Here is a 25,594-nt window from a genome sequence, read left to right on the forward strand (position 1 = left end):
TGAGCATTAAACTGACTGACTCTGGAGGAGTCTTGAATGCCAGACTCAGTCTTGCATAAAAATCACACAGCACCAGGCAGGAATCAGCAGCCCTGGAATTTAGCAGTAGTTTCCAGAAGCTCTACCATTCACTAGCCGGGTCACTTCTCTGAGCCTCAGTATCAGCAATGAGGGTTTTTTGAATGATTGAGGGACGCTTTTCTGACAAAAGCATTGTTTTAGGAGAAACCTAGAAATGTTCAAATATTTACAGAGTATCAGGCCCTAGGAACACAACTGTGAAAGAGACAGAGCTCTGCACTCTGGAGACCTTGCCTGCAAGGAACAGAGCACTGCTTGGATGAGTGGGGGAGAAACTTATTGGAAAAAAACAAGATTCTGGAGCCAGGGATGTTCCAGATTCAACTGCCAGCAATGCAAATCAGCAAGTTGAGCTGCTTGACCTTGGGCAAGTTACCTAGGTTCAGTCCCTGCATCTACAGAGATCATCCCTCTTCCCAGAACCGTTGGATTAAATTAAATAAAACGTAAGTAATGATCTAGCACGGTGTTTTGGTGTTTTACACACTGTAGGCGCTCAATAGATATTAGGTCTCCCCTATGAAGAGGTATAAATGCTTGGCTCGCCCCCCTGCCCCCTCCCACGAAAAAGAATAAGGTCCTACTTTCATTTTAGCAGAGAAAAAGTATATAAATGCATATATATGCTAGCTAAGCAACAGCGCAGACTAACAAAAGGCCCCATGGCCTGGGGAATTCACTACCGGGTCTCAGCTCACATCAGGATTCCGCGGCCCAGATTCCTCTTCCCCCTCCCCCCTTGGGAATTTTGGCTCACTGCAGGGCGCGGTCGGCGCTGTAAGGGCGGCCTCTACACAGTACTTCCCGGGAACCACCCTCTCAGTCTGAGTTTCGCGGGTTGCTAACCCCCGCGGGTGCCAGGCGACAGCAGGTGCTGCGGCCCCTTTAAACAGCAAAGCTAAATGTTGCAATCGCCGCCTCGAAGACTGGTCCTTTCCGGGGGGTGGAGCCTGCATATGTTGCAGCGACCAATCGGAGCGCGGCATTTTCCGCGGGAGATCCGAATTTCGCGGCACGCAGTTTGGCGCTAAAAAAAAAAGAAGAAGAAAAAAAGAGCCAGAGAAAGGCTCTGGGACTAGAGAGCGAGACCAGAGGGAGTCCTTGCCGTTGCCCCCTCCTCATCCGATCGCATCGCCTCTCCGCCTGTCCCGCAGGCACCCCGGAGACCCCTCCCGGGAGCCGGCCGGACCCCCGGCACCCAAGCCCTCAGAGGCTCAGGGCCGTCCCGGGTCGCGGCCGCCCTCGGGGCGGGGCAGTCCTTGGCCGTGCCGCCGCAGCCGAGCGATCTCCAAGCGGCGATCTCCAAGCGCAGCTCGGCTCGGCCGCGGGCCAGGAGGGGAGGGTCCGGCCTTGCCCCGCGGGCGTCCATTGGCAGCCTCCCCCCAAGCCTCCGCGCCATGCCGCGGGCCGTGTGAGCCGCTGCGGGCTCCGGAGCCCGCAGGTGCCTCCGGCGCGCCAGGCCCGTTTGGGGAGGGGGCGCTGTGCTCGCCATGCTGAAAGGACCCCGGGCGCTGGCCCCGGCTGCTGGGCCGCCCCCAAAGGGGCTGCCGGCGATGAGCCCCACCGAGCTGTGGCCTCCTGGCCTTGGCAGCCCCCAGCTCTGCCCGACCACCACCACCTACTACACCACCACGCTGTACCCGCAGACGGTGCCCCCGGCCGCTGCTCCCGGCACCTGCCTCGACGCCACCCCCCACCGACCCGATGGTCAAGCTGGGCGATGCGTGCCCGCAGGCCGGCTGCCGGTAATGCTGGGGACCCCTATCCCTGCTCCCTATGTTTTTCCGGGTATGGCAAGGAGGGAGGGGCCCTGGGGAGCCTGTTTGAGTGAAGCAGGTCAAGTTTTAGAAGGGGAAAGATCGCCTTCAGCTTCCGGAACAACCCACTGTCCCCAATATCTGAATGGAAGACCCCTTCATTTTCAGGCCAATGGAAGACCCCTTCATGTTCAGGCCTTGGATGAAATAACCTCATTCACTGGAGTGTCATGGAATGAACACTGGACTGGGAGTCTGGGGACCTGGCCTACTCCCCCCAGTACACCGTGCCACCTTGGGGGGAGTCCAGGAAGCCAACACTGCCACCATTCATTCATTCTTTCACTCATTTTCATTCATTGTTTGGCCTAGAAACCAGTACTGGGACCAGTTATTGTCCAGGAACAGGGCTTGGCCTGGGGAGAATACCATGGAGACTTTAAAATGGAAGTAGGAATCGGGGTGGGGGAAGCTAGGTCTGGTGGGTGTCTCAAGTCCAGCGTGGTGTGGACAGATACCAAATGTCCATTCAGCTATCCCTTTCCCAAGAATCTGCGTTAGGTCCTTTCGAGGCTCGGTCCTCCCTCCCAGACTGCCAGTAGCAGGTGCAAATCAGGCACAGCCCCCGGGGTGTTGCTGTTGAGATTGGCTGTTCTTCTCAAGCCCCAGGCCTGTTGCTAGGGAGGGTCCTAAGCAGGGCACTAGGCCTCCTACCGACCTCTCTCAGGGTGTGTTTTGTGGGAGTGGAATTCCTGGAGCCCATAGTGTGGGGGTGGGGTGGGAAAAGCCCTGGGGTGGAGGTGGGGGCAGGTGCGGGTGGTGCTTGGAAAGCCTGGTTTCTGGTCCTGACTCTGCCACTAGCTCTCTGTGTGGCCTTGGACAAGTCTTGACTCCAGTCTGGCCTCAGTTTCCTCATCTGGAAAATGCACGGGTCCATGGAGGTGGGGGTGGGGAGAATGGTAGCTCTGGGGCTAACTCATCTTGGGTCATATCCAGCTTCAGGACTTGGGTTTTGGAAGCAGGTTCTGGGGAGGGGAGATGCTGGTGAATAAGTTCAGATACAGGGGTAAGACCATCCCCCTGCCCCCAAGCCACCTCATTTATAACCTAGTCAGCCGGCAGATAGTTTCCCAGCCGTCTGTGGATGCAGGCAGAGTCCCCACTCCTTACCATCAGAATCATGCTTTGCCCCTGTCCAAGGCTTTAACCTTTCTAGAATCCCTTCCTACATGTTAATTCCAATTCTAAGCAAGGAGGCAGGGATGGGTGTTATCTCATTTTACAGTTCAAGCATCCGAGGATAACTGGAACAGAGGTGTCTATCCTGCAGTCAGCATTTTACAACCTTTTTGTACCCTGTGGAGTAGAGGCTCCATATCACAGAGGGAAACTGAGGCTCAGAGAGGGGATATGACCTACCCAAGATCACACAAGGAGAGGGGGTAGAATGAAGTCGAAGTCTGAGTTCTCTTGACTCACATGGCAGGTGACAGGCAGTCTCTTCTCCTCAATGCAGCCTTGACTTTTCCCAGTATTACTTGACCTAGGATCTGCATGCCCCCGGGGGACAAGGGCTCAGTGGCAGGGCCCAGTGTCTCCTCTGGCCAGCTGCTTTCAGATGCTTGGGTGGAGTTTCAGTAACAGCTGTGGTTTTGAACTGCTTCCCTCCCAGAGGAGCCTGGGTGCATCTGTCTGCATCATCCCTCCCAGAGGGGCTCAGTGATCACAGCAAGAATGGCTCTTTTACTGACTGCCTCTCGTGCGACAGGCACTGCTTGGCACTCTTCACGTTCATTATCTTGGTCAAGATGCCCAGGATAGGGCATCTTGCAGATGAGGAAACTGAGGAGAGACATGAAGTCACTTGCCCAAGACACAAGTCAAGAAATGGGGAGCTTTCTTGCCTCAGATCATCCTTAAGTTGCAGCCATGGGGGCTGGGCACCTCTATCAGGCCCAGAGCCCCTCTATGTCAGCCTCCAGATGCCTTGGGCTTCTTGGCCCCCTGCTTACTCATTTTATGAAGGTGTGACCTGGAGTAGCTCCAAGCCCAACCCTGGGTGTGCCGCCTTCTTTGTGGCCAGGCTGCAAAGTGCAGGGTGAGCAGGATTTGCTGGGGTGCTTAAAGGGACCTCCGGGAATTACCCAGGGGTGGCAACCAAGTCCAATAGCAGAATAAAGGCCAGAACCGAGGTCTCCTCGCTCCCCACTGAATGCTCTATCCACCACCCTCTGGTGAAAGCAGAGGATACTTCTTTGCTAAGATGCAGACAGATGCACCCAGGCCTGCCCTGGCCTACCCTGCATTATTCTGTTCCATCCCAGCAGGAACCGGTGAAGATTTGGGGACTTGCATGGTTCTCCTTTCCTTTTAATTTGTCTGCATTTTCCAAATTTCCTCTGAGAACCAGGTGGCAACATGCATTTTAACAAATAACCCCAAAAGGAAGGTCAGATGAGGAAATGGAGGCTCAGGGAGGTAAGGCGGTGAATCCTGCGCTGTCCAGCTACTAAGTGGCAGAGCTAGGATCTGAAAGCAAGGCTTCCTCCTCCTTACACTTACCCTACTCCCATCTCTACTGTCTAACTTGGGCTTAGGAGAAACCTGGCTCCCCTTCCTGTGTGACCTTGGGCAAGTCCCTCTCTGAGCTCCAGTTTCCTCACCTCGCCCCCCATAAGGAGGTTGTGCCTGGTGATCTCTGGCCCTTCTGGGGCTCTGCCCTAATCCCTGGAGAATGACAGGGTGGGGCTTGAATCCTAACCAGGCCTCTAAGGCCCTGGGTGGAGGAGCTGCCCAAGAGGGTGCAGGTGAGGGCCAAGCCAGCTTCTGGGTGTGGCCACAGATCTTTGCTCTCCTAGGCACTGTCCTTGTCTCTTTTCAGCTCACCAGTGAACTTTCCCCTCGCTCGTGCCATGCTGCGTTAGTGATAGCAGCCCCTACATGAGCACGCAGCCTAGGGGTGAAAAAAGTGCCTTGCTGCACGGTCTCATGGGATCCTTGAGAGAGGTGAAGTGGATTGTCCCCATTTTACAGAGGGGCTCAAGAGGTCAACCGACTTGCTCACCCAGCTAAGAAGTGGGGAGGACTAGATTAGAACCCAGGTTGGTCTGACTCCAAGGCCTGTGCTCAGTCTCTCCTTGGTCCTTAGCCTCCTGGGCTTATCTTCTGTCACCTCTGCTCTGCAAGCCTCAGGCCATCCAAGGGGTGGCTTTTCCCCGGGCAGTGCCCACAGGGGTTAGAGAGGTAGCCTGCTGGGGGGCACTTGCTGCATGGGGACCCTGGGAGTGCAGAATAAGGGTGAGGGAGAGTAAGAGAAGGTGGGAAGCGGGGTCCGTGTGCATTAAGGGAGGGGGCAGGAGGTGAAGGGAGCCTGTGAGCATGGCCAGGCTTTGACCCCAATTCTGGGGAATGTATGTGGGATGGAGCTGAGCAACCTGGCTTTGGAATAAGCCAGACCTAGTTCGAACCCTGGCTCTGCCCTTTGTCTCTGTGACCTTGGGCACGTGGTTTAACCTCTCTGAGTCTCCGCTTCTCATCTGCCAAGAGAGGCTGCCAATTCTGATATTGCAGGACAGTTGTGAACACAGGAGAAGCCTGGCATAGACACTTTTCTCAAGGTCCTACTCTCCTTCTCCTCTGTGCTCGCGGGACAGCAAGGTTCCCCCTGGTGTGTCCGGGGAATTCAGCAAAGGATCAGTTTAGGCTCTGGCTCCTGTGAGGTGGGGGAGGCTTTGGGGCAACTGTGGGCTGCCCCACCTCTGACCCACGTAGGACTCGACTTAACCTTCCCTTCCTCTCCCTGCCCTCAGCGCTTCTGAGGAATGGGAATAAGGGTCCTGAAAGGGCAGCCTTCATCAGCATTGATAAAGGCCTTGGAGCTCTTGGGCCTCAGTTACTTTGACTGTAAAATGGGAATTAAAATACTGCCCTTCTTTTAGTGCTGCTGGAAAGATTCAGAGAGGTGGTGAATGTTGATGCTTGGCACAAGGCACGTGGAAAGCCTCAGCAAGTGGTCAGGCCTCGCACTAGGGCCAAGATGGGGCTAGAGCAAGTCACCTTCTCCTGACTCTAGCATCTCACCAGCTGAGAGGGTGGAAAAGGAATATTCAAGAGAGATCTGCATGAACAGGGAGGTGTTTGGATCTTATCTGGAACTGAGAAGGGGTGGGGAGAGGAGCATCATCTCTAGACTCCTTTGACCCAGGAGCTGGGCTCCTCAGATCAGCCCAGGGAGGCTTCCTGGAAGAGGTGGCAGTGGGGGGAGGGGAGCTGACAGCCACAAGAGGTGCCGCCCCCCAACACCTGTCAGCCCAGCTGTGCTGTGTAGCAGTTAGATGTCCCAGCCCTGCCAAGCATGACCCCATCACCAAAGGTTAAAATAGGCCTCTCTGTCTCAGCGGGGGGAGGGGTCTGCAATGTCTGGGTGACTTGGGAGGTTATAAGGTGGAGGAGGAAAGAAGTGAGCCCAGTGACCCCCAGAAGTGTGTGTCAAGGAGGAGGCCAAAAGGGAGTTTTCAGGAAGGGCCTCCAAGTTTCCTAAACACCTATTCCTCTCAGCAGCCCCTTGAGGTGGGTTTCTGCCCCATTTTGCAGAAGAGAAAATTGAGGCTCCTAGATGTAGAGCATGTGCCAGAGGCAGTGAGCCCATGAAGGAGATAAGAGCTCCAAGCCCAGATCTCTGACCCATGCCCCAGCGCCCCAGCTATGCAATAGCCCAGCCCAGCCCAGCCCAGCCCTAATAGAAGAGAGGCCCTTTCTGGGCCACTGTATCTTCTGGGCCTAACTGGGGCCGGGGGGTGGGGGTGGGGGGTGGAGAGGAGCAGATGGGTCTGTGGTTTGATTTCCCCAGCAGGTGTTTCCCAAGCTTGGCGGGAACAGGGAGAGGGAGCCGTGGGGCCTCAGCTGCTTGTTCTTAAGACACAGGGGAAGGATTCATTGTCTGCTGCTTTGGACAAAGAAAGAATGGCAAATGGAGTCTATTCAGGAGGTCCTGGGGCCTGCAGGCTGGAGCCCAAACATGGGGGTGGGGATGTTTGCACTGCTTCTCTATGTGGGCAGCTCACTGGGATGTGGCGCTGAGCCAGGAAGTCCCCTGGGCCCCGGGCGGGTGCCCAGCCCCCCAGCCCCACCCTGATAAGGGCCAGCTGTGGGGTTGTGATGGGCACAGGCTTGGCTGGGCCAGCTGCTTCTGCAGGAGGCCTCTCCCCAGCCTGATGTGGTTTAGGCCCCACCCACCCTTTCCTCCGGCGCCCTCCTCTGGGAGGGGGTGGGGGTGTAGAAGCTGCTGTTAAGGAACCCTGAGCGTTTGGGCACATGAGCTTTGGTAGACTCTCAAGTCCCTGGGCCTCGGAGGATGGGAGTGGCAATTGCCCCTCAAAAACAGGATTTCCTCCCCACTGCAAGCTCACTTCTCAAGACACCGATACTTGCAGGTGCAGCGATGTGTCACAGGTCTAGTGATACACTGAGGCACAGGAGGTGGTTGCTGGAGGCCTTTGGGGGATGCTTAAGGAGGAAGGTTCTTAAGCTCTTCTTTCTTTCCAAGGCCAAAAGGAAGCTGGACCTGGAGGGGATTGGGCGGCCTGCAGTCTCTGAATTCCGGACTCCCAAGGGGAAATGCATCAGAGTGGATGGCCTCCCCAGCCCCAAAAGTAAGCCACACTGATGGGGAAAGCGAAAGGCTGGAGGTGGGGTGCAGCAGCCCTGCCCAAATCATCAGGAGTAATATTTGTATCATGCTTTCCGGTTTACGAAACAGTTTCCTGTGTGTGTTCTCACTTGGTCCTGTGGGTCTATGTGCATCACCCTCTTTTACTCGCTGAGATCAGAGAGCTTGAGTGGCATGCCCAAGGTCACACAGCTGGTACACAAAATCAGTACTAGAAACTGGACATGTAAGTCCTGGTGCTGTTTCTACCACAAGGTACTATTGTTCTCATAATCCAAACATGAAGATCAGTGTTTTATCTTAGGGGGAGTGGTGTTACTATTTACAAAAAGTGTTCACATTTAGCTCAAGCTGACCTTTTCTAAAAAGAGAATCCAGCTCAGAATGGAGCAGGGCCTTAACCAGGAACTTCTTCTCATATGCAGACAGAGAGCCAAGTAACTGATTATAAAGGAAGTGGAATGTGGATTAATCCAACCTGTACTACCTCCGAGGTTTTTAAGATCCAGAGGCTGCACAGGTGGTACCTACCTAAAGCTAAGTTGGAGGGAATTTCTATCTCCTGATATTTTCAGTTGATATTCTAGTCAGAGTGGGAGTTTAAGCAACTGTATTTGGGAGGATGGCTAGTTTTGGGGGTCAGTGACCGAATGAGGAAGGTATGTGATTGGGTGGGAAGCATGAGGGTAAGGAACTTGGGGGGGGTCCAGGGAGAACACTTCCCGACCCAACTGGTTACTCCTCTTCCATGAACCTTAGTTGTCCCATCTGTAAAATGGGGCACAGTTAGATTAGAAGGGCAAGAAATCTTCTTCTCCAATTGACTGGTAAAGTCTACCTGGAGCTCTGTGTTGAATGACAGTAAGGCTCACCAGGCTGGAGAAACAGAGTGCGCTGATCAATTAGTAATGTCTGTACATGGGTGCAAAACTGACAAAAGAGCCTGTGTGCCAAACTTTTGCTATCTGTGTATTAAGGGATTTTTTTCAGTCCCATTCCAGAGGAATCTGGGACTCTCTAAGATTCCCTGGTTCTAGAACTAGTTTGGCTACTAACTTGCTATATGACTTTGCAGTGACTTGATTGCAACAGTCCTCTTGTGGTTTAAGATGTTGTAGCTGAGATGTGGTCTTGTGACACTGGCCTCATTGAGAAAGGAACCTTTTTCATGAACCTGCCCCATTTGCGGTTTCGGGATTGATTCCTTTTGGATCATCATTAGGCTGTATTTGAAAAGAAAAAGCCAGTGTATAAAAGTCAATACTTTTTTTTTTTCCTCAGATCCAGGCTTGTCTTTCCCTCCCTACTCTCCCTATTCCAAATTCCTGACATACAACTACAGGACATATAATTGCAGGATAGGGCAATTTAAGAAGGAGGACTCCAGAGCCAGACGGCTTGGGTTTGAATTCCAGCTTTGCCATTTTCTAGCTGAGTGAGCTAGCAAGTTATAAAATGGGGATAGTCATATACTGACCTTATAGGATTGTAAGGACTAAATTTGTAGGTCTATGGAAAGAACTTAGAACAGTGTTGAGCACGCAATAAGCATTTGTTGTTATTGTGTTTGTGGTAACGGCCCTAAACTGGATGGAAAGAGCTCTGAACTGGAAGTCAGGACATATGGCTTCTGTTCCTGCCACTGCCCCGTGGCAGTGACACCTTCAGCAAGTTGCATTCCTTCTCCAAGCTTCAGATTCCCTTTCTGCTCGATGTGCTGCAGAACCCCGTTTCCACAGTGCTCTGGAACCCAGAAAGTGGGTGCTTGTGTGAAAGGTGGTGATTAGTGGGTCCATATCAATGGGGGAGGCTTCCCAGGCTAGCCCTGAGCTGTGACTGAGCCCTTTTCCCTTGCAGCCCCCAAATCTCCTGGGGAGAAGACTCGGTACGACACGTCCCTGGGGCTGCTCACCAAGAAGTTCATTTACCTGCTGAGTGAGTCGGAGGACGGGGTCCTGGACCTGAACTGGGCTGCAGAAGTGCTGGACGTGCAGAAGCGGCGCATCTATGACATCACCAACGTGCTGGAGGGCATCCAGCTCATCCGCAAAAAGGCCAAGAACAACATCCAGTGGGTGTGAGTGCCTGGGCTGGGCCAATGGCACCATCCAGTGGGTGCATGGGCTGGGGCAGAGCCAGGGGGCACTACCTAGTGGGTGTGAATGTCAGGAGCGGAGCTGAGGGCAATGTCCAATGGGCACAAGTGCTGGGGTCAGACCAAGAGCAATGCGCCTTACTTAGGTTTGCGTACTGGGGGTGTGGGGCCAATGTATTTAAAGACATTTGGAACTGCAGGTGTACGTACTGAGGTGGCATTGGGAGAGCGTGGCTGGAGTGCAGTGAAGAATGATTTCTAAGACATGTAAAGGCCTAAGGGCATCCCAGATCCTTTCTTGAGTCAAGGATTCCAAGATTCTCTTCTAGCTTAGGGCAGTCCCCTGGGAGACCAGCCAAGAATAAGCCAGATTCCTTCCAGGGACCTGAGCACCCCAGAGTCCTCCCCATTTCTAGGAGGGCTCCTGGCATGAACCCTAAGAGAACACAAGCAGGGAGTTAAGTCTCTCCAGCTCCCTGCCATCTGGGGAGAGAAACTGGAGCATAGGAACGAAGAGAGTTGAGAGTCCCTCCAAAATGTGATTCAGCCCCTGACGTGTTTCTTTTCCCTAGCAATCTCCAAACCTCAAGTTTCAGCCCCTGGCTGGACCATTGAGTTGTAAAGCCGGGGATGGGAGTGGAGGGTGGGGGCACCATGACAAACCACACGAATGACCTTGTTCTGGAGTTTTGCTGTGCGCCATCTATGCACCTCTACACGGCAGTCCCGAGGTTGGGGTCCCTGAGTGTGGACTGGGACTCACACCGGGACCTGCTTTATTCCCAGAGGTAGGGGAATGTTTGAAGACTCCACCCGGCCTGGGAAGCAGCAGCAGCTAGGGCAGGAGCTGAAGGAGCTGACGAGCGTGGAGCAAAACTTGGACCAGCTCATCCAGAGTTGCTCTCTGAACTTCAAGCACCTGACCGAGGACAAGACTAACAAGAGATATCCTCGTGGACGGGGGTGGTGGTGGAGGGGGCGCAGGGAACGGGCGTGTTGCGTGCTTGTGTCTACCCAGGGTTGAGTCAGAACCAACCCACTGCCAGGACCAACCCACTCTCGGGGTCTAGCACAACTGTCCTTTCCTTTCTCAGTGGCTTTTCCTCTCAACCCTCTTAAAGTTACCTGCTCATAAAAATAAGGCAAATCCACTTCTTTAACATCTGGAAAATGGAGAAAAGTAAGAAATGTTCACCTGCTATTTAACAGCCATTGTTCTTTAACTCTGCACAGAGTATGTGTAACTTAAGTATAATTGTATGCCTGCTGTAGGTAACATTTTGAATTCGGCTTTTCTCCGCTGACGGTAGTGCCATAAACATTTTTCTGTTATTACACACATCTTTCAAATATTGGATTGCTCTACACGAAATTGCTGATATTCGACCATTTTTTTTACCTTCAAAAACAGCAGCTGAGTATGGTTCAACCTAATATTTAGTAGTTTCAGAATGTCCTGCTCAGGCTATACTCTGACTCGTTGATAAGGCCTATAATGGGCATTTACATTGATTCTAGATTTTTGCTTTTGTAAGCAACCCTTCAATGAGTATCTTTGAATAGAGGGCATTTTTCCTGCGTTTTTATTTCTCTAGGCTGATTGCTTAGGATTGAAATGATGAGGTCAGAGCATGGACTTTGCTGAGCCTCTTTATACATTTTCTCAAACGGTGTCCGCATCTGATTGTTTTTTGGATGTGCTCCTTGTGTTTTTGAAGGATGCTGCAGGCATCATGAGAAATATAAAGAAATAAAACATGCTTTCCTGCCTTCTCGGAGCTGATGAGCTAGTTTGAGAGATGAAGTCTTTACATAAAAAGCTGACAATAGGCAGCGTTTAACTGACTTATACCCCCACTTTCTTTTCTTTTCTTTTTTTTTTGTGTGTGCTGTATGGCACGGGTCACATTTCATTGTTTTTCCATGTGAGTATCCTGTTATTGCAGCACCACTTGTTGAAGTTCTGTTTTTTTTTCTTTGTTTGCTTTTGGGAGGTTCGTGGGCCGGGAATCAAACCCGGGCCTCCCTCATGGCAGGCGAGAGGTCTACCACGGAGCACCTTGCACCGCCCCCTCCCTCCACTTGCATCCTAAAGGGATCTAAAGTAGCTTTTACCTTGAAAGAACAGGTTAATTTTGTTTTTTTTCTAAGCCATATTAGGAGTGAGAAAGAGGTTTTAAGTACTTAGAAGTGAGTGAAAACTCTGCCGGGCAGAGTAGTTGCCAGGTAGTTGCTTTTCCTTGACTCTCCTTCTGTCCCTACGTTGGCCTACGTGACTTACCAGGACATCCGTGCTGTCAGCACCTTCAAGGAGCAGACGGTGATCGCAGTCAAGGCCCCTCCGCAGACAAGGCTGGAGGTGCCCGACGTGAGCGAGGTGACAGGGGGCATGGGGCTGGGAGGGGCCCAGGCAGCTGTGCAGGGTCGGTCCCTGGCACTGCCTGGCCTCAGGCCTCTCGGGTCTATTCTGGTACCCACGACGATATCTGAGCTGGGGCAGAAATGGCAGAAGCTGGAAAGGTCATCAGGGACTGAGTTCTAGCCTGAGAAAAGCTCTGTTCCTGCTCTCTTTCTGCATGTCTCCAGCCCCAGGGCTCCTGCACACATGCACACACGTGTGCCCATGCAGCAAGTCTCTCTTAGGTTAAAGACCAAAACACAATCTGTGAGGCCCACCAAGCACTGGCCCAGCTGACCTTGTCAGCCTCCTCTTCCACCCCACCTTGTTTCTGTCTTTGCTTCGGCCACCCTCACCTGTCTGCGATTTCTTCACCACATGAAGCTTATCTCCAGTGTGAGACCTTCATATACGCTGCTCCCTCCAATACTTTGCCCTCTCTGCCTGCTTTATTGCTATTCATCCGACAGGTCTTAGTTCTAATGTCACTTCCTCAAGGAAGCCCTCCCTGATCACCCCTAATCTCATAACTGCCTGTGCTTTTTCTCTGCACTCAACTTCCCTGTGCCCTGACATATTTGGATGGTTTTATGATTAGGTTCTGCTTCATCTATTAGAGTGTGAGCTCCACGAGGGAATGATCTGCTCACATTGTACCCCACCTGAGGCCCTGGCACATAACAAGGGCTCAGGAAATAATTTGTTTAATGGGAGAACCAGGGCTAAAGAGACAAATAAGACCCCTCCCCTCCCCTGACCTAGTGGGAAGAAGACCCAAACAAGCAGGGGTGCTGTCACGTGTAGACTGAAGATATGCTTTGAGGGCACAGAGAAAGGATAGTTGGAAGAAATATCCCACAGATGGTGATAGTTAAACTGGGTCTTAAAGACTGAAAAGGATTTTTTCAGGGAAGTGGTCTGGGCAGAGTGCACTGTGGGAGCGAGGGCCTGGAGACCTGAGCGCGGGCTTGAATGGCATGTGTGTATCTATTGTGGTTAAGCTTCGGCATATGGTAGGGAAGAGTCGGGTGAAGAAGCCAAGTATTAGAACTTTTGATTACAGGTACAGAAAGCCAAGTCCATCTGGCTGAAGCAGGGAGAAAAAGGGAACTAAATGACAAGTCCAGGGGAAGATTTGGAAATGGCTGGCAAGGCCGGATCCAGGGATCTGACCTTGACCTCCAAGTCTGTCTCGCACTCTCCATCTCACACTCTGCTTTGCTCTGTGCTAACTCCATCCCAGGCGGGCTCTTCTCTTGTGCGGACAAAGATAGTTTTCATGCCACCAGCTCTGCAGCCCCAGTGGGAAGGGAAGTTCTGTTTCCCCAAGCCCAGGAGAAGTCCTGGGCCTAGCGCTGGTTGGACTGACCTGGGTCATGTGCCACCCTGAACCTGTCACCGTGACTGACCTTCCCAGCCTGTGTCACAAGCTCACCTATTGGAGTTGGGGAAGAGTGCTGGCCCCACCCAGTGATATCACCTGAGAGAGGGGAAGGAATGGTTTCCCAAAGGAAAATCAAGGTGTTCTCCCTAAAGGAAAAGGACTGGGGAGCCAGCCACGCAGAAGCAGCAGATGTCCACTATTGACCAGACAAGGCAGGCCTTGGTGCCCAGCTTAGGAGTTAAGCTCACTCCTGTAGATGGTCATGTGTGGCCATCCCACACATTGGCACTAAATGGGTAAATGTCTAGCCGCCCAGAGCCGTGACCTGGCTTCTCTCCCTCCTCCAGGAGAACCTGCAGATATATCTGAAGAGCACCCAAGGACCCATCGAAGTCTACCTGTGCCCAGAGGAGGTGCAGGAGCCGGAGAGTCCTGCCAAGGAACCCCTCCCCTCCACCTCCACCCCCAGCCCCAGCCCTGACTCTGTCCAGCCCAGCAACAGCACCAACCCTGGGACCACGGAACCCGCAGTGACCTCAGGTAGGGCCCTCTGACCAGAGGGACAGGAGGTGGGGAGAGTCACCAGCCTTAGAGCATCCTCATTGTCGACAAGTGTGGGACACCTACCATTACCCAGCAGTGGGGATACATGCAGTCGTGCCTGCCCCCAACACACACATGTGCTTTGCATATTTCACTATAAAACTTGTGCACATTCCTTGCTTTCCTGGGGAGGCTGGTGCTGCTTCAGGACCAGAGGGCCTGGGTTTGACTCCCAGTTCTCCCCCTTACCAGCTGTGCCACCTTGGGCAAGTCTCTTAACTTCTCTTTGCCTCAATTTCCTCATCTGTAAATTGAGTGTAGTTATTAATAGGCCTGGTACCTACCTCAGTGGTTGTGGTGAGGATTACGTGGGTTAATACGGGTGAAGCACCTGGCGATAACTGTTGAGCTGTTGTCATTACCATTACTAATGTTACTGCCACTATTACTAGTTCTGCCACTACTGAGGTGACTATATGGCAATGTTCCTGGCACTTAATAGGCCACGATAAATGGGAACTGTAGGGTTTTCGGGAAGGGGGTCTCAGAACTTTCTTGGGAGATATTAACAACTGTTTGCCAAGTACATCTGTGGCCCCATTTAAGCCTCACAGCCAATTTTTCTTTTTTAATATACATTTTTTTCGAGCTTTACAGAAAAATTACACAGGTAATACTGAATTTCCAAATAGCCTGTATCCTGTTATTAACACTTCTATTATATATATATAATATATAATATGTATAATATATATTATATATATTACCACATATATATAATATATTATGTTATATATCATATATAATACCACACTATTAGTGTGGTATTCTTGTTACAACTGATGAGAGAATATTATTATAATTGTACTATTAACTATAGTCCATAGTTTGCATTAGAGCTCAGTGTTCATGTTGTACAGTCTGATGGGCTTATTTTTTAAAAAATTTTTATTCTAGTAACATATACAACCTAAAACTTCTGCTTTTATCCACATTCAAGTATCTAATTCAGTGCTGTTCCTTATGTTCACAATGCCTTGCAGCCGTTTTTGAGATCGATTTCGTTCGTCTCTAGTTTAGAGATAAATAAAGTAAGGCAAAGAAATTAGATGACTTGTCCAAGGTCTCCCAGCCAGGAGACAAGCCATGGTTTGAACCTTGCTCTATATACTCCCAGCCCAGTGCTCTCGCCACAAAGCATGTAACAAGTCAGGGAAAGGGCTCCTGGCCAGGAGAGAGCTGGACACTGGCTCTACTCAACAGGAGGTGGTGTGGGGTGGTTGCCAGGGAGCAGAGGGGGAGGAGAGATCCTGAAGGCTTCCTGGGGAGGGGGGGTAGGCATCAAGAAGGGACAGAGATGGGAGCCCAAAGCTCCTGTGCCTGCCAGACTGGTGCTTCCCTTAACTGGGGTCGTGCATCACGTCAGCCCTGTAAGATCCTTCAAGGCCACTGAGGCCAACTTCCCACCCTTGTGTTCTTAGCAGCAGAATTGCCGTAAGTGGTCCTCTAGTATTCAGACAAAGGCAGAGCTAGAACTGGTCTGATGAAAGAGACTTGGAGAGGGGATTCCAGTTGGATTCCACTGGTCCACATCAAATGTTGACAAACGATTGCCGGCAGGCCAAATCTGGCCTATTTTTGTACAGCCTACAAGCTTAGAATAGTTTTCACATTTCTAAAGACTTGTAAGAAAAAGAAAAGGGTGGGCCACGGTGGCTCAGCAGGCAGAATTCTCACCTGCCATGCCAGAGACCCGGGTTCGATTCCCGGTGCCTGCCCATGTGAAACAAACAAACAAACAAAAGACTACTATGTGACAGAGACCACAAGCGGCCTGCAAAGCCTAAAACACAATCTGACCCTTTATAGAAAAAGTTTGCTGACCTCTGTTCTAACTCAATCCTTCATCTTGCCCATGAATCAACGGAGGCCCAGAGAAAGCAAATGTCTCCCCTAAAGTCACACAGCAGAGTGTGGCAGAGCCGTGTTAAGAGGTTTCTTGCCTGACGGGTTTCTCTCTGCAGTGGCCATCTGTTCCTCTGGGCACCTTCCGGTGCTTATCTCCTACCCCAGACCTGTGCCCCACCCTGTTTTCCCTCTTTCTCCTACTCTGCCGACTCACTCAATTGTCACTATGTACACAGCTCTCCAAGTTAGAATCACGTTCACTTCAGTCATCCTGGGGCCTTGGGCAGGGCTGGGAGACCCCAAAACTGAGTGTGGCCAGAGAAGGCTAGAGGCTTACACAAGGTCTCAGAGCAGTCAGTGGTGGACCAACCAAGAAGCCAGCTTTCCTCACATCTGTTTCAGGGCTTAGGCCATGGCCACTCCCCCCCTTGCCACATGACCTTGGTGTTGTTCCTGCTGAAAGGAAGAGGAGTTTCCAGGAAAGTTTTTTCACACACACACATTCTCTGTTCTGAACTGAAATAGAGTCATCTTGAGGCCTAAACACCTGAGGCCACTACCACCTCTGGGTCTCAGATTCTGGCCTTAGTTTTGGCACCATCAGGGGAATGACTAACCCTTTGGAGCCTCAGTTTCCCCCACTAGTAGAAGGGGTTTGAACAAGTTATCTCTAACATACCCCCAGGCTCTCACATTCTGAGGTGAACCTCAATGTAGCTGACAGGACATGGGATTTGAAATTGTTGAGACGTGAGTTCGAGTCTTCCCCTGACCTCTTGTGACTCTGTGACCTGGGGTGAGTCGTCGTCCCTCTTGTGACTCTGTGACCTGGGGTGAGTCGTCGTCCCCTCTCTGAGCCTGTATATCCACACCGCTAACATGGGGACACTTACTGCTCCCTCAGGATTCTTGGATGGGTAGCAGGAGATAACATTGTGTGGACGTGATTTTTTAAAAGACAAATGTGAACTGAGCACTAACTTTGTGCGGTGCTGGAGATATGAAACAGAGTAAGACACAGCCCAGACCCTGCCATCGACAAACTTTCAGAGCGCAGAGGAGAGACGGATATCACGAAGAACGAGCAAGTGTGCTCTGAGTGTGATAAGCAGCGAGAGAGAGCAGGGTCCAGTGTGCAGTAGAGGCTCTCCTATGCCTTATCTCAGTAACTCTCCCAGCGAGTCAGGGAGGTGGGTCCCAATTTTTCCCGATGAGAAATCTGAGGTACTGGGTCCTACAGCCAGTGGGCCCGGGCTCTGACCCTGCTCCCACGCCAGGCGTCTTTCTATGGCATCGGCACACTTCCACGATGTGCTAGCTGACATTAGGTTTTGCTTTTCTTTTTTTTTTATTCCAGTGCATTTAATTGAATTCTTTGGGCCTCAGTTTCCTCATCTATCAATAGGGGTAACAGCATGGCCCGTCTCAGGCCTGCTTGCATCTGAGGTGGTGGGGCATGCCAGGCCTCGAGAGCAGGGCTGGCGCCCTGGGAAGCTGTGGTAAACAGGAACTATTCTTATCATCAAGAGCAGCATGTCAGACCCAGCATGGGTTTCTGCAGACCAGCTGTTCTTTATACGCATTTATCATTTCATCCTCTCAACAGCCCTTTGAGATTTAATTATCATCCCCACTTGAAAGGCAAGGGACAGAGGCTCAGAAAAATCAAGTCATTTGTGTACAATCACACCACCAGTCAGCGGTCGATCAGGCAGTGTGGCTGCAGAGCCCTCTTGGCTGCCCCAGCCCAGCTGCATTTTCAGAGGAACGCTCGGTTGGGGTTTTAGGAATAACCCAAATGGTGGGGATCTGGGCATCAGGATGTATTTGGCAGGGGATTTCTGGTGCCCCTGTGTGGGAATTCACCTTCTTAGCTCTAAGTGGAAATGAGCTTTGTGTGCTGAAGAAGAGAAGCGTGCTGGCTGTGAGGAAGGGTAGATGTAGGCAGGGGTCAAGCCCCAGCCCTTCTCAACCCTGGCCAGAACTTCAATTTTATTCAAAGTCAATGGGAAGCCCTTGTAAGAAGTAAGAGTCAAGTAAGGTAAGCAGTGAGGAGGCTGCTGCAGTGGGCCAGGTGAGAGGGAAGGGGGCATGGAGAATTCATCTGGTTGTGGAAATGACCAGTTGCTGCTGGACCAGGAGTGAAGGAAATGGAATTATGGATGGTCATGAACCACCAACGGTGATGGGGGGGAAAGCACTGGAGGCAGACGTTCAGGGGAAGAGCAGGAGTTTGGCTTTGTGGTGCTAAATTCTGATGCATTTTAGACATCCAGCGTCCTGGAGATGCTGCAGGGGCCTTCGGGTGGGAGCCCAGAGCTGGGGGTGAGGGAAAGCGCAGGTCCGTTTGGGATTGGTAGATCTGAGAGGGATTTAAAGCTCGGGGCTGGCCCCTGTCACCTGGGGAGAATGGAAGAGTCTGGGGACGGAGCCCTGGGGCCTCCAGGGTGGAAAAGGTGGGAAAAAGAGGGGGTCCAGCAAAGTAGACCAAAGAGAAGCAGCCAAAGTGGTAAGAGGAACAGCCGGAGAGTCTAGTTTGCTCAAAGCAAATAAAAAAGGTGTTTGAAAACGGAGGGGCACAAACAACAAGACTTGAGAAACTTTCCTCTGCAAGGGAGCTATAGCCAGGCCCAGTCGCTAGAGAGGAGAGGGTGTCTTTAAAGTTGTGAAATATTAGGGTGTGTCTGCTTGTTGACGGCAATGATCTAGCAGAGTGAGAGAAATTGATGCTGCGGGGGAAAAAGAGGAAATAATTTCAGGAGCCCAGGTCTTCGGGGTGGGTAGGGAAGCTGGAGGCTGGCCTTGGGCAGCAGGACCCTCCTCCCCACACTGTGAGGGGAGAAGGGTGGAGTGGGTGCCGACGAGATGGGAGTGGGATTTCAGAGCCAGAGCCAGGAAGGGAGGGTGTCCCTCTACCATTAGGTGTGGGGCAGGTCGAGGAGATAAAGCTTGACCAGGCGTCCAGAGTGGGAAGCCTGTCTGTCCTGCGCTCTGGAGTCTGACCCTGGCTCCGCACGGAGCCCCGTAGGGGTTTGAAGAGACCAGAGTGGGACATGACCTTTGTCTGTTTGTCTCCAGCGCCAGCGCTGACGCCCCCGCAGGTTCCGCTGCCGCCGCCGCCCCCGCTGGCGCCCCTGGAGGCTACTGACAGCATGCTGGAGCTGCCACACCCGCTGCTGCAGCAGACCGAGGACCAGTTCCTGTCCCCGACGCTGGCGTGCAGCTCCCCGCTGATGGGCTTCTCCCCACCCTTGTACCAGGACGACTACCTGTGGGGTCTGGACGGGGGCGAGGGCATCAGTGACCTCTTCGACTCCTACGACCTTGGGGACCTGCTGATTAATTGAATGGCCCTGCCTGCCCCCAGCAGCCCCACCCCTGTCTCTACCTCCTCACAGACAGACTGACAGGCCCTCTGCCCACAGAAGGACATTGGACACTAGGTGCTGCCCTCAGGGTGAGGGGGTCTCCTTTCCCACCCCCCACGCCCTGCCAGCAGGAGCCCTCCAGGGGGATCTAGGGGGAGAGGTGAGGAGCATTTCAGGGGTTGGGGCCTGTTCTTCCTAACGGAAGCTGGGCCTGGGGAGGCCTGTCCAGTCTTTTGACCTCTGACCTCTAACGGGAAAGGGCCACAGGTGAGGCGACCAGGTCCGGGGAAGGGTCTTGCCGGCTCCCCTGGAGGGGGAGTTAAGACCCTCGGTTTATCGAGAAGCACTTAATGCCTTTGTATTTATTTCAGGTGGATTTGTTTGTTTGTCTTCCCTGAGTTTTAGCAGGGAGATTGTTCTAGTTTCTAGGAAGACTTTTCTTCAGACAGACCCAGTGCTGTCCCCTGGCCAAGGGCTAGCCTGGGCTTCTAGACCCCCCCAGGCCATCTCCCTGATCTCCCCTTGGCGTGGGGGCTGGATCTCGGAGGGGCGCTCGTTGCACTTAGGCCTTGTCATTCCAGCACGTGGTGGCTGCGGACCCTGTGACCTCGCCTCCCACGCGCGCAGCCTGTCATCTCCCCCCGAGGCGCCAGCCGTGGATTCTTGGACTCCTTTGTCCCAGAAATGGGTCCAGGGAGCCATCCCAGGGCAGAGGGCATTGGGGCAGGAGCAGCCGGTTAAGGAGACCCCTTTCTTAGGGAACTCCTTACCTCTCCCTTCTCTTCGAACATAAAAATGAGCCTTCAGGGAACGAGCTCCTGAGGAGCAGCCCGTCAGGAACGTGGAGGCAGCTGGGCTGGCTGCCGTGGATGGCTCTCCTCCGTTTTTGCCTTGCCCTGGTACAGGGGCTATTTCACACCCCAGACCTGGGGGACAGACGCAGCTCCTCTGAAGAGAGGGGAGAGGTTAAAACAAGGAGCTCCGGTGACGGGAACTCTGCCGAAAAGCATTCCCTCTGATAGCTGCTAGTATCGTGCCCCCCACCTTCCCTGAGAGGATGTTTTGTTTGGTTGGTTTTTGGCCAAGTTTGTTGAAAAGGGCGATATCTAAAGGCTCTTCCCCCCACCCTTAGTTTTCCCACGGAGCCCCGAGGCCAGAGTTGACCAGGCTTGGTGCCATGTTGGCTCCTTTGTCCCTGTCACAGGAGTGCTGGGGAGGGGTCTTCACTGCAAACCAGACCTTGGCAGCTAATGGGGAGATGGGTTTACGTTACTCCCTCAGGCGTCCCATCCCCCAGAGGCTTGACCATCCTGTACTGTCCCCGTAGCCCCGCTTGAGGGGCGGGGACTGTCAGCTTTGCTCCCCAACCCAGCCTGGGCTTGGGAGATGCTTGGGGTTGATCCAAGGCTGTGCCTTGGAGAAAAGCAGCCAGAGGTGATGGTCGGAGAGGCCCCTCGCCCACCCTCAGAGCTAGGTTTCTTCAGGGGCTCAGTTGGGCAGCACTTTTTTTTTTTTTTTTAAGTTTGTAGCATTAAGTTGGTCTAAAATGTGAAGTTGGTCTTCTCATTGGCTTGCTCCTGAACTGACTTCCTGGCATCCAAAGTTTGATGGACAGGCTTGTTTGGGGCTGGGGTCCACTGTGAGCTGATACCTACCCTGGGACAGTTGTGCCTTGTCATTTGCTCATCTTCCTGGGCCCCCACGGCAGCTCCCAATCCAGGAATGGTCAACAGGTCGCAGATTCTACCCACTCCAAATGGGGCTAATTCTGTGTGCTTTAAAGAAATGCCTTTGGTTTCCTTTTGCCGAATACTAACAAGATTTCATCAGATGGTGTGCTGGCCTTCACAATGGGCCAAGGGACCACCTGGGTGGGCACCTGTCTCCAGGTGTGGGGTGCTGTGTGGGACCTGGTGCAGAGCACCCTCCGGGGCTGGCGGTGGCATTGTCATTCTCAGGTCTTTGCTGGGCTGCCGTAGAGCCGTGCACCACCAGAGAGGACACACACGTTTCGTTTCCTTGCCTTGGGCTCTAACGCTATCTCCTAGAATCAAATCCAAGAAAAGGGGGATGGGGCCCATAGCACCCTTTGGGAATTGGGTTCAATGCTGAGTTCTGAATGGAATTGAAAGTCATTCCCTAAATGTCCAGTCTTAAGGCTGGATGGAGGGGCTGCCCCTCAGTCCCCAGCACTGCCCCATCCCGTGCTGTCCCCCCCCTCCATGCCCGGGGAGCCACCTGGGCCAAGCCTCAGGCTCAGCGTGGAAAACAAGCTCGTGCCTCTTTCTTGCCATTGGTACTTGAAACCTCCCAAATTCCGTAGAGTGTTTTAAGAATGCCATTTTGAGCAGTATTTCCTTGAGGGGTCAGGTACATTTTAAAACTAGGATAAGAGAAAAACCACTTTTCTTCGCAAAGTAAATGATTTCTTCCAGGGAACCTCCCAGCGCTAATCGCAGCCCTCGAGCCCTCCCCCGCTTTCCCCCAGGGCCAACAAAGGCCTGGGAGCTCCAGGGAACCCAGCAGCATCAACTTGTTTGTAGAGCTGGAGAGTCCAAGTGATTGCTTAAAAACGGGAACGTGTCCCTGAGTCCCTTCCCCCTGAAGGCATTAACAGATGGCCCAGATTGCCGGCCCTTCTCCGCGGCGACGGGGTGGCCGCAGTGTGGCTGCAGGAAGAAGGGGGAGATGGCAAAGTGTGTACAAACTGACTTTAGGGGGGTTTTGACTTTGTTTTCCCTCCCCAAGTGTTCTCAGCCCAAGTTCTACTCGGCGTTTAGAGTTTTTAGTGAAAGAGTGGGTTTTCCTAGCATCCGAGCGTTCTGTGGCTTAGCGCTTTTGAAGTGAAAGCCTTTTGGGGTTGTTTGAAAGCAACTTTCTGGTTCTTGTCGTTGTGTTCTGAGGTCCCCACCTCAGCCCTCGGTGACCATGGCAACCGCATCCCGGGCAGCCTGCTGGCTCTGGGCTGGAATGAAAAAGCCTTGTAGGTGGCACAGGCCCTCAAGGCGGAGCCGGGCCCAAGGGCACCTGGTCCCTGTGTTGGGACTCCATATGTACGGGTCACTTACCTCTGGTCTGGCTTCCTCCCGGGCCCTGCCTTGATGAGCACCATGGAAACCTTGTGTTGGGAGGATCGGGCATTAAACGGCAACTCTGGGCGTCTTGTCTCTGTTGTGCTTTCTGAAGCTCATTAGTGATGGAGTCTGGTCCTCCTAAAAAGAGCCTCCGTTTCCAGACATTGACAATACTGTGTCTGATTCCACCATTAAGACACGGGGAAGTTAATTGCACCAAGATATGAAATGTAAGTCCCTGCTCTGCTCTGCCTCCATCCCCTTTCCCTGGGGCTATTTGGATAGCCCCCACATTCTCGCTGCCTCCCCCCCCCCGCTCCTCTCCATCTCGTCCATCCTCTGTGTCATTGGTTCTCAAAGTGTCAGCCTCCAACCAGCAGCAGTAGAATCACCAGGAAACTTGTGGGAAATGCAAATTATCGGGTCCCATTCCAGACCTGCTGAATCAGAAACGCTTGGGCAGGGGACCCAGCAATCTGTGTCTTAAACGAGTCCTCCAGGTGGTTCTGACGCAGATAAGGTTTGAGAACCCACAGTCTCCACAATCCCGGAGAGGTCCTTCTAAATACCGTTCTAATCATGTCGTTCTCCTGCTTTATGCCCATGCATGGCTCCTTTCTGCCCCCCAGATGAAGTTCTAACCCCTTGGCTTGGCATAAAAGTCCTTTCACACCCTGCTTACCCTCCACAGCCAGCCTCACTGGCCACTTCTCACCATCTCTGGTAACCACCCTGGACTTTGCAAGTATTTACAAATACTTACAAAAAAAAGTATTTTAAAAAAACATGTATTTTTCCTCTTCTGGTCTGTTACCCATGCTGTTTACTCCCCCTGGGATGTCTTTCCCTCCATTTCAGCTCGGCAGGCTCCTATGTTTATCCTCCAAGGCTTGGTTCAAGAGCCTTTTCTGTAGAGTTGTCCCCGAGCCACTTGCATATCATTGTTAGTACTTTGTCCAAGGATATAGTTATGGGTTCTTGAATACCTACCACGCCTTAGGCACTGGGAGATAGAGGGAAATAAGACCCAGTCTCCATCCTCAGGATGTTCAGAAGACACCACACATAAAGATATAATTAGAAATGATGTGACAGTTGCAGTAACCTTCCAGGCAGGGAAATCTATGCCCCCTCTCCGTCTCCCAGCAGACAGGATGGAACCCTAGGAACATTGTCCCCTACTCCTGGGGAGGGAAACTGACAGGGCAAAAAGCCAAGAAGAACAATTGGTAACTTGGAGCTGTTGCCCCTGGAAAGTCCACTGAGCCAAAGAGGTTGATGTGGGCTCTGGTGGAAACAGTCTGGGGGCCCTGCTATAGCAGGGAGAACTGACTAATGAGAATCCGGACCTTGATACCAGAAAATCAGTGTACGTGAAGGCATGAACGCCGTCTAGCCCAGGTAGGCAATGCAAGGTCTGAAGCTTGGGATGTTAGCACAGACACAGGGAAAAAATGTCATTTATTAAGTCTTTACCTTGTGTCTGGGCTTTACATTATACACTCAGCCCTTTCTACATCATTATCACATTTAACGCTCACAACTTGAAGCTGGTATTATTAGTGTCCCCATACTGTAGATGAAGAGACAAGCTAAGTGAGTTTAAGTAAGTTCTCAGGTAGCCCTCGACATTGCTGGTGAGAATGGGAAGTGGAGTAGCCACTTTGGAAGACAGTTTGACAGTTCTTCAAAAAGAGAAACACAAAACTGCCATGCTTTTCAGTAACTGCTCTCCTAGGTATAAGAAGTAAACATACATGTCCACACAAAGACGTGCATGGAAACATTCATAGCAGCATTATTCTTAATAGCCTCAAGCTGGAAACACCTTCATATCCACTGATTGATGAATGAATGGTAAGACAAATTGTTATATATCCAACGAATGGAATACTATTAGGCAATAAAAAAGAATGAAGTACTGATACAGGCTACAACATGGATGAACCTCAAAAACATTCAGAGTGAAAGAAGCCAGTAGCAAAAGACCATATGTTGTATGATTCCATTTATACAAAATATCTAGAATAGGCAAGTTCATAGATAAGTTATATTAGCATTTGCTTGGGGTTGGGGGTTGGAACAGGATCAGCTAAATAGACATGAGAGCGCTCGTAAATATAGATACAGAAACTTTGGACAACATATTAGCAGACCAACTTTAGAGACACATGATTCCATGACCCAGTGGGATTTTTCCAGACTTGCAATGCTGATTTAACATCTTAAACGGTATTAATGTAATATACCCTGTCAATGAAATAAAGGACAACACATGGTCATCTCGATAGATGCAGAAAAAGCATCTGACAATAATTCTTCATGATAAAAGCACTCAACAAACTAGGAACAGAAGGGAACTTCCTCAACTTGATAAAGGACACTTACAAAGAACCCATAGCTAATGCTGAACACTGAAATCCTGAACGCTTTGCCTCTAAGATGAGGAAAATGATATAATTAACTATTTAACATTGTATTGAAAGTTCTAGCTAGGGCAGTTATGCAAGAAAATCACATTAAGCATCCAGATCAGAAAGGAAGAATTGAAACTATATTTGTGTTGTACATGATCTTATATATAGACCATCCTAAAGAATCCACTAAGAGACTATCAGAACGAAAAAAATGAGTTCAGTAAGTTTACAGCATACAAGAACAATATACGAAAATCAATTTTATTTCTGTACACTAGCAATGAACAATTCAAAAATGAAATCAAGGAAACAATTCCACTTACAATAGTATCCAAAAGAATAACATACTTAGAAATAAATGTAACAAAAATACAAAACTTATACTCAGAAAATTATAAAACATTGTTGAAAAAAATTAAAGAATATCTAGGTAGACAGAAAGATACCCCAAATCTGTGTTTTGAAAGTCTTAATATTATTAAGATGGCAATACTCTGGGACTAAGGTAATCAGAATACAGAGTAAAAGATGACAGTGTCTGTATTTTAGGACTTTACCTACTGTATGAGACCAAAGGAAGTGAGATTGACTTTGTCCAAAAACTTAAGTTTCTGTAGCGCACAATCTAACTCAACTTGTTTGGATAGTTCATTTAAACAACCCAAACATATGGAGCCCATAATGGGAACAAGGGCTTGTAATTCTGTATAGCTTAATGTATACCTGGATACATCCCAGAGTATTTTGGGCAGATAATTAAAAAGTATTGGCAAAGTCCCTTGAGGGACTGGAAAAAAATATGGAACTAGTAAATTTTCCCACTTGGGAAAACACTGATATGCTCTCAAACACTAGGGACTCTCAAATTAATAGTCCAAGTCCTTGATCTTGAGGCTTGCTC

At 51.2% G+C, this 25,594-nt stretch overlaps 1 protein-coding gene across 3 annotated transcripts; it reads left to right on the forward strand.

The window, feature by feature from the left end:
* The first annotated feature begins 1,107 nt into the window (after positions 1–1,107).
* Positions 1,108–22,360, forward strand: E2F2 (E2F transcription factor 2). 3 transcript variants are annotated; one of them, XM_077150846.1, is made up of 7 exons: positions 1,108–1,826; positions 7,384–7,489; positions 9,364–9,577; positions 10,388–10,546; positions 11,864–11,978; positions 13,731–13,923; positions 18,913–22,360. In XM_077150846.1, the coding sequence occupies exons 1-7, from the start codon at positions 1,572–1,574 to the stop codon at positions 19,179–19,181; spliced, it is 1,311 nt and encodes a 436-aa protein (XP_077006961.1). In that variant the 5' UTR covers positions 1,108–1,571; the 3' UTR covers positions 19,182–22,360. The 3 variants fall into 3 exon arrangements, with proteins under 3 accessions (XP_077006961.1, XP_077006960.1, XP_077006962.1); XM_077150845.1 differs by having other exon boundaries at positions 1,109–1,826; positions 9,364–9,583; XM_077150847.1 differs by lacking the exon at positions 1,108–1,826 and adding an exon at positions 6,659–6,861 and having other exon boundaries at positions 9,364–9,583.
* Positions 22,361–25,594: the final 3,234 nt, after the last annotated feature.

This window comes from Tamandua tetradactyla, chromosome 2 (genome assembly GCF_023851605.1).
Source record: "Tamandua tetradactyla isolate mTamTet1 chromosome 2, mTamTet1.pri, whole genome shotgun sequence".
Taxonomy (NCBI): domain Eukaryota; kingdom Metazoa; phylum Chordata; class Mammalia; order Pilosa; family Myrmecophagidae; genus Tamandua; species Tamandua tetradactyla.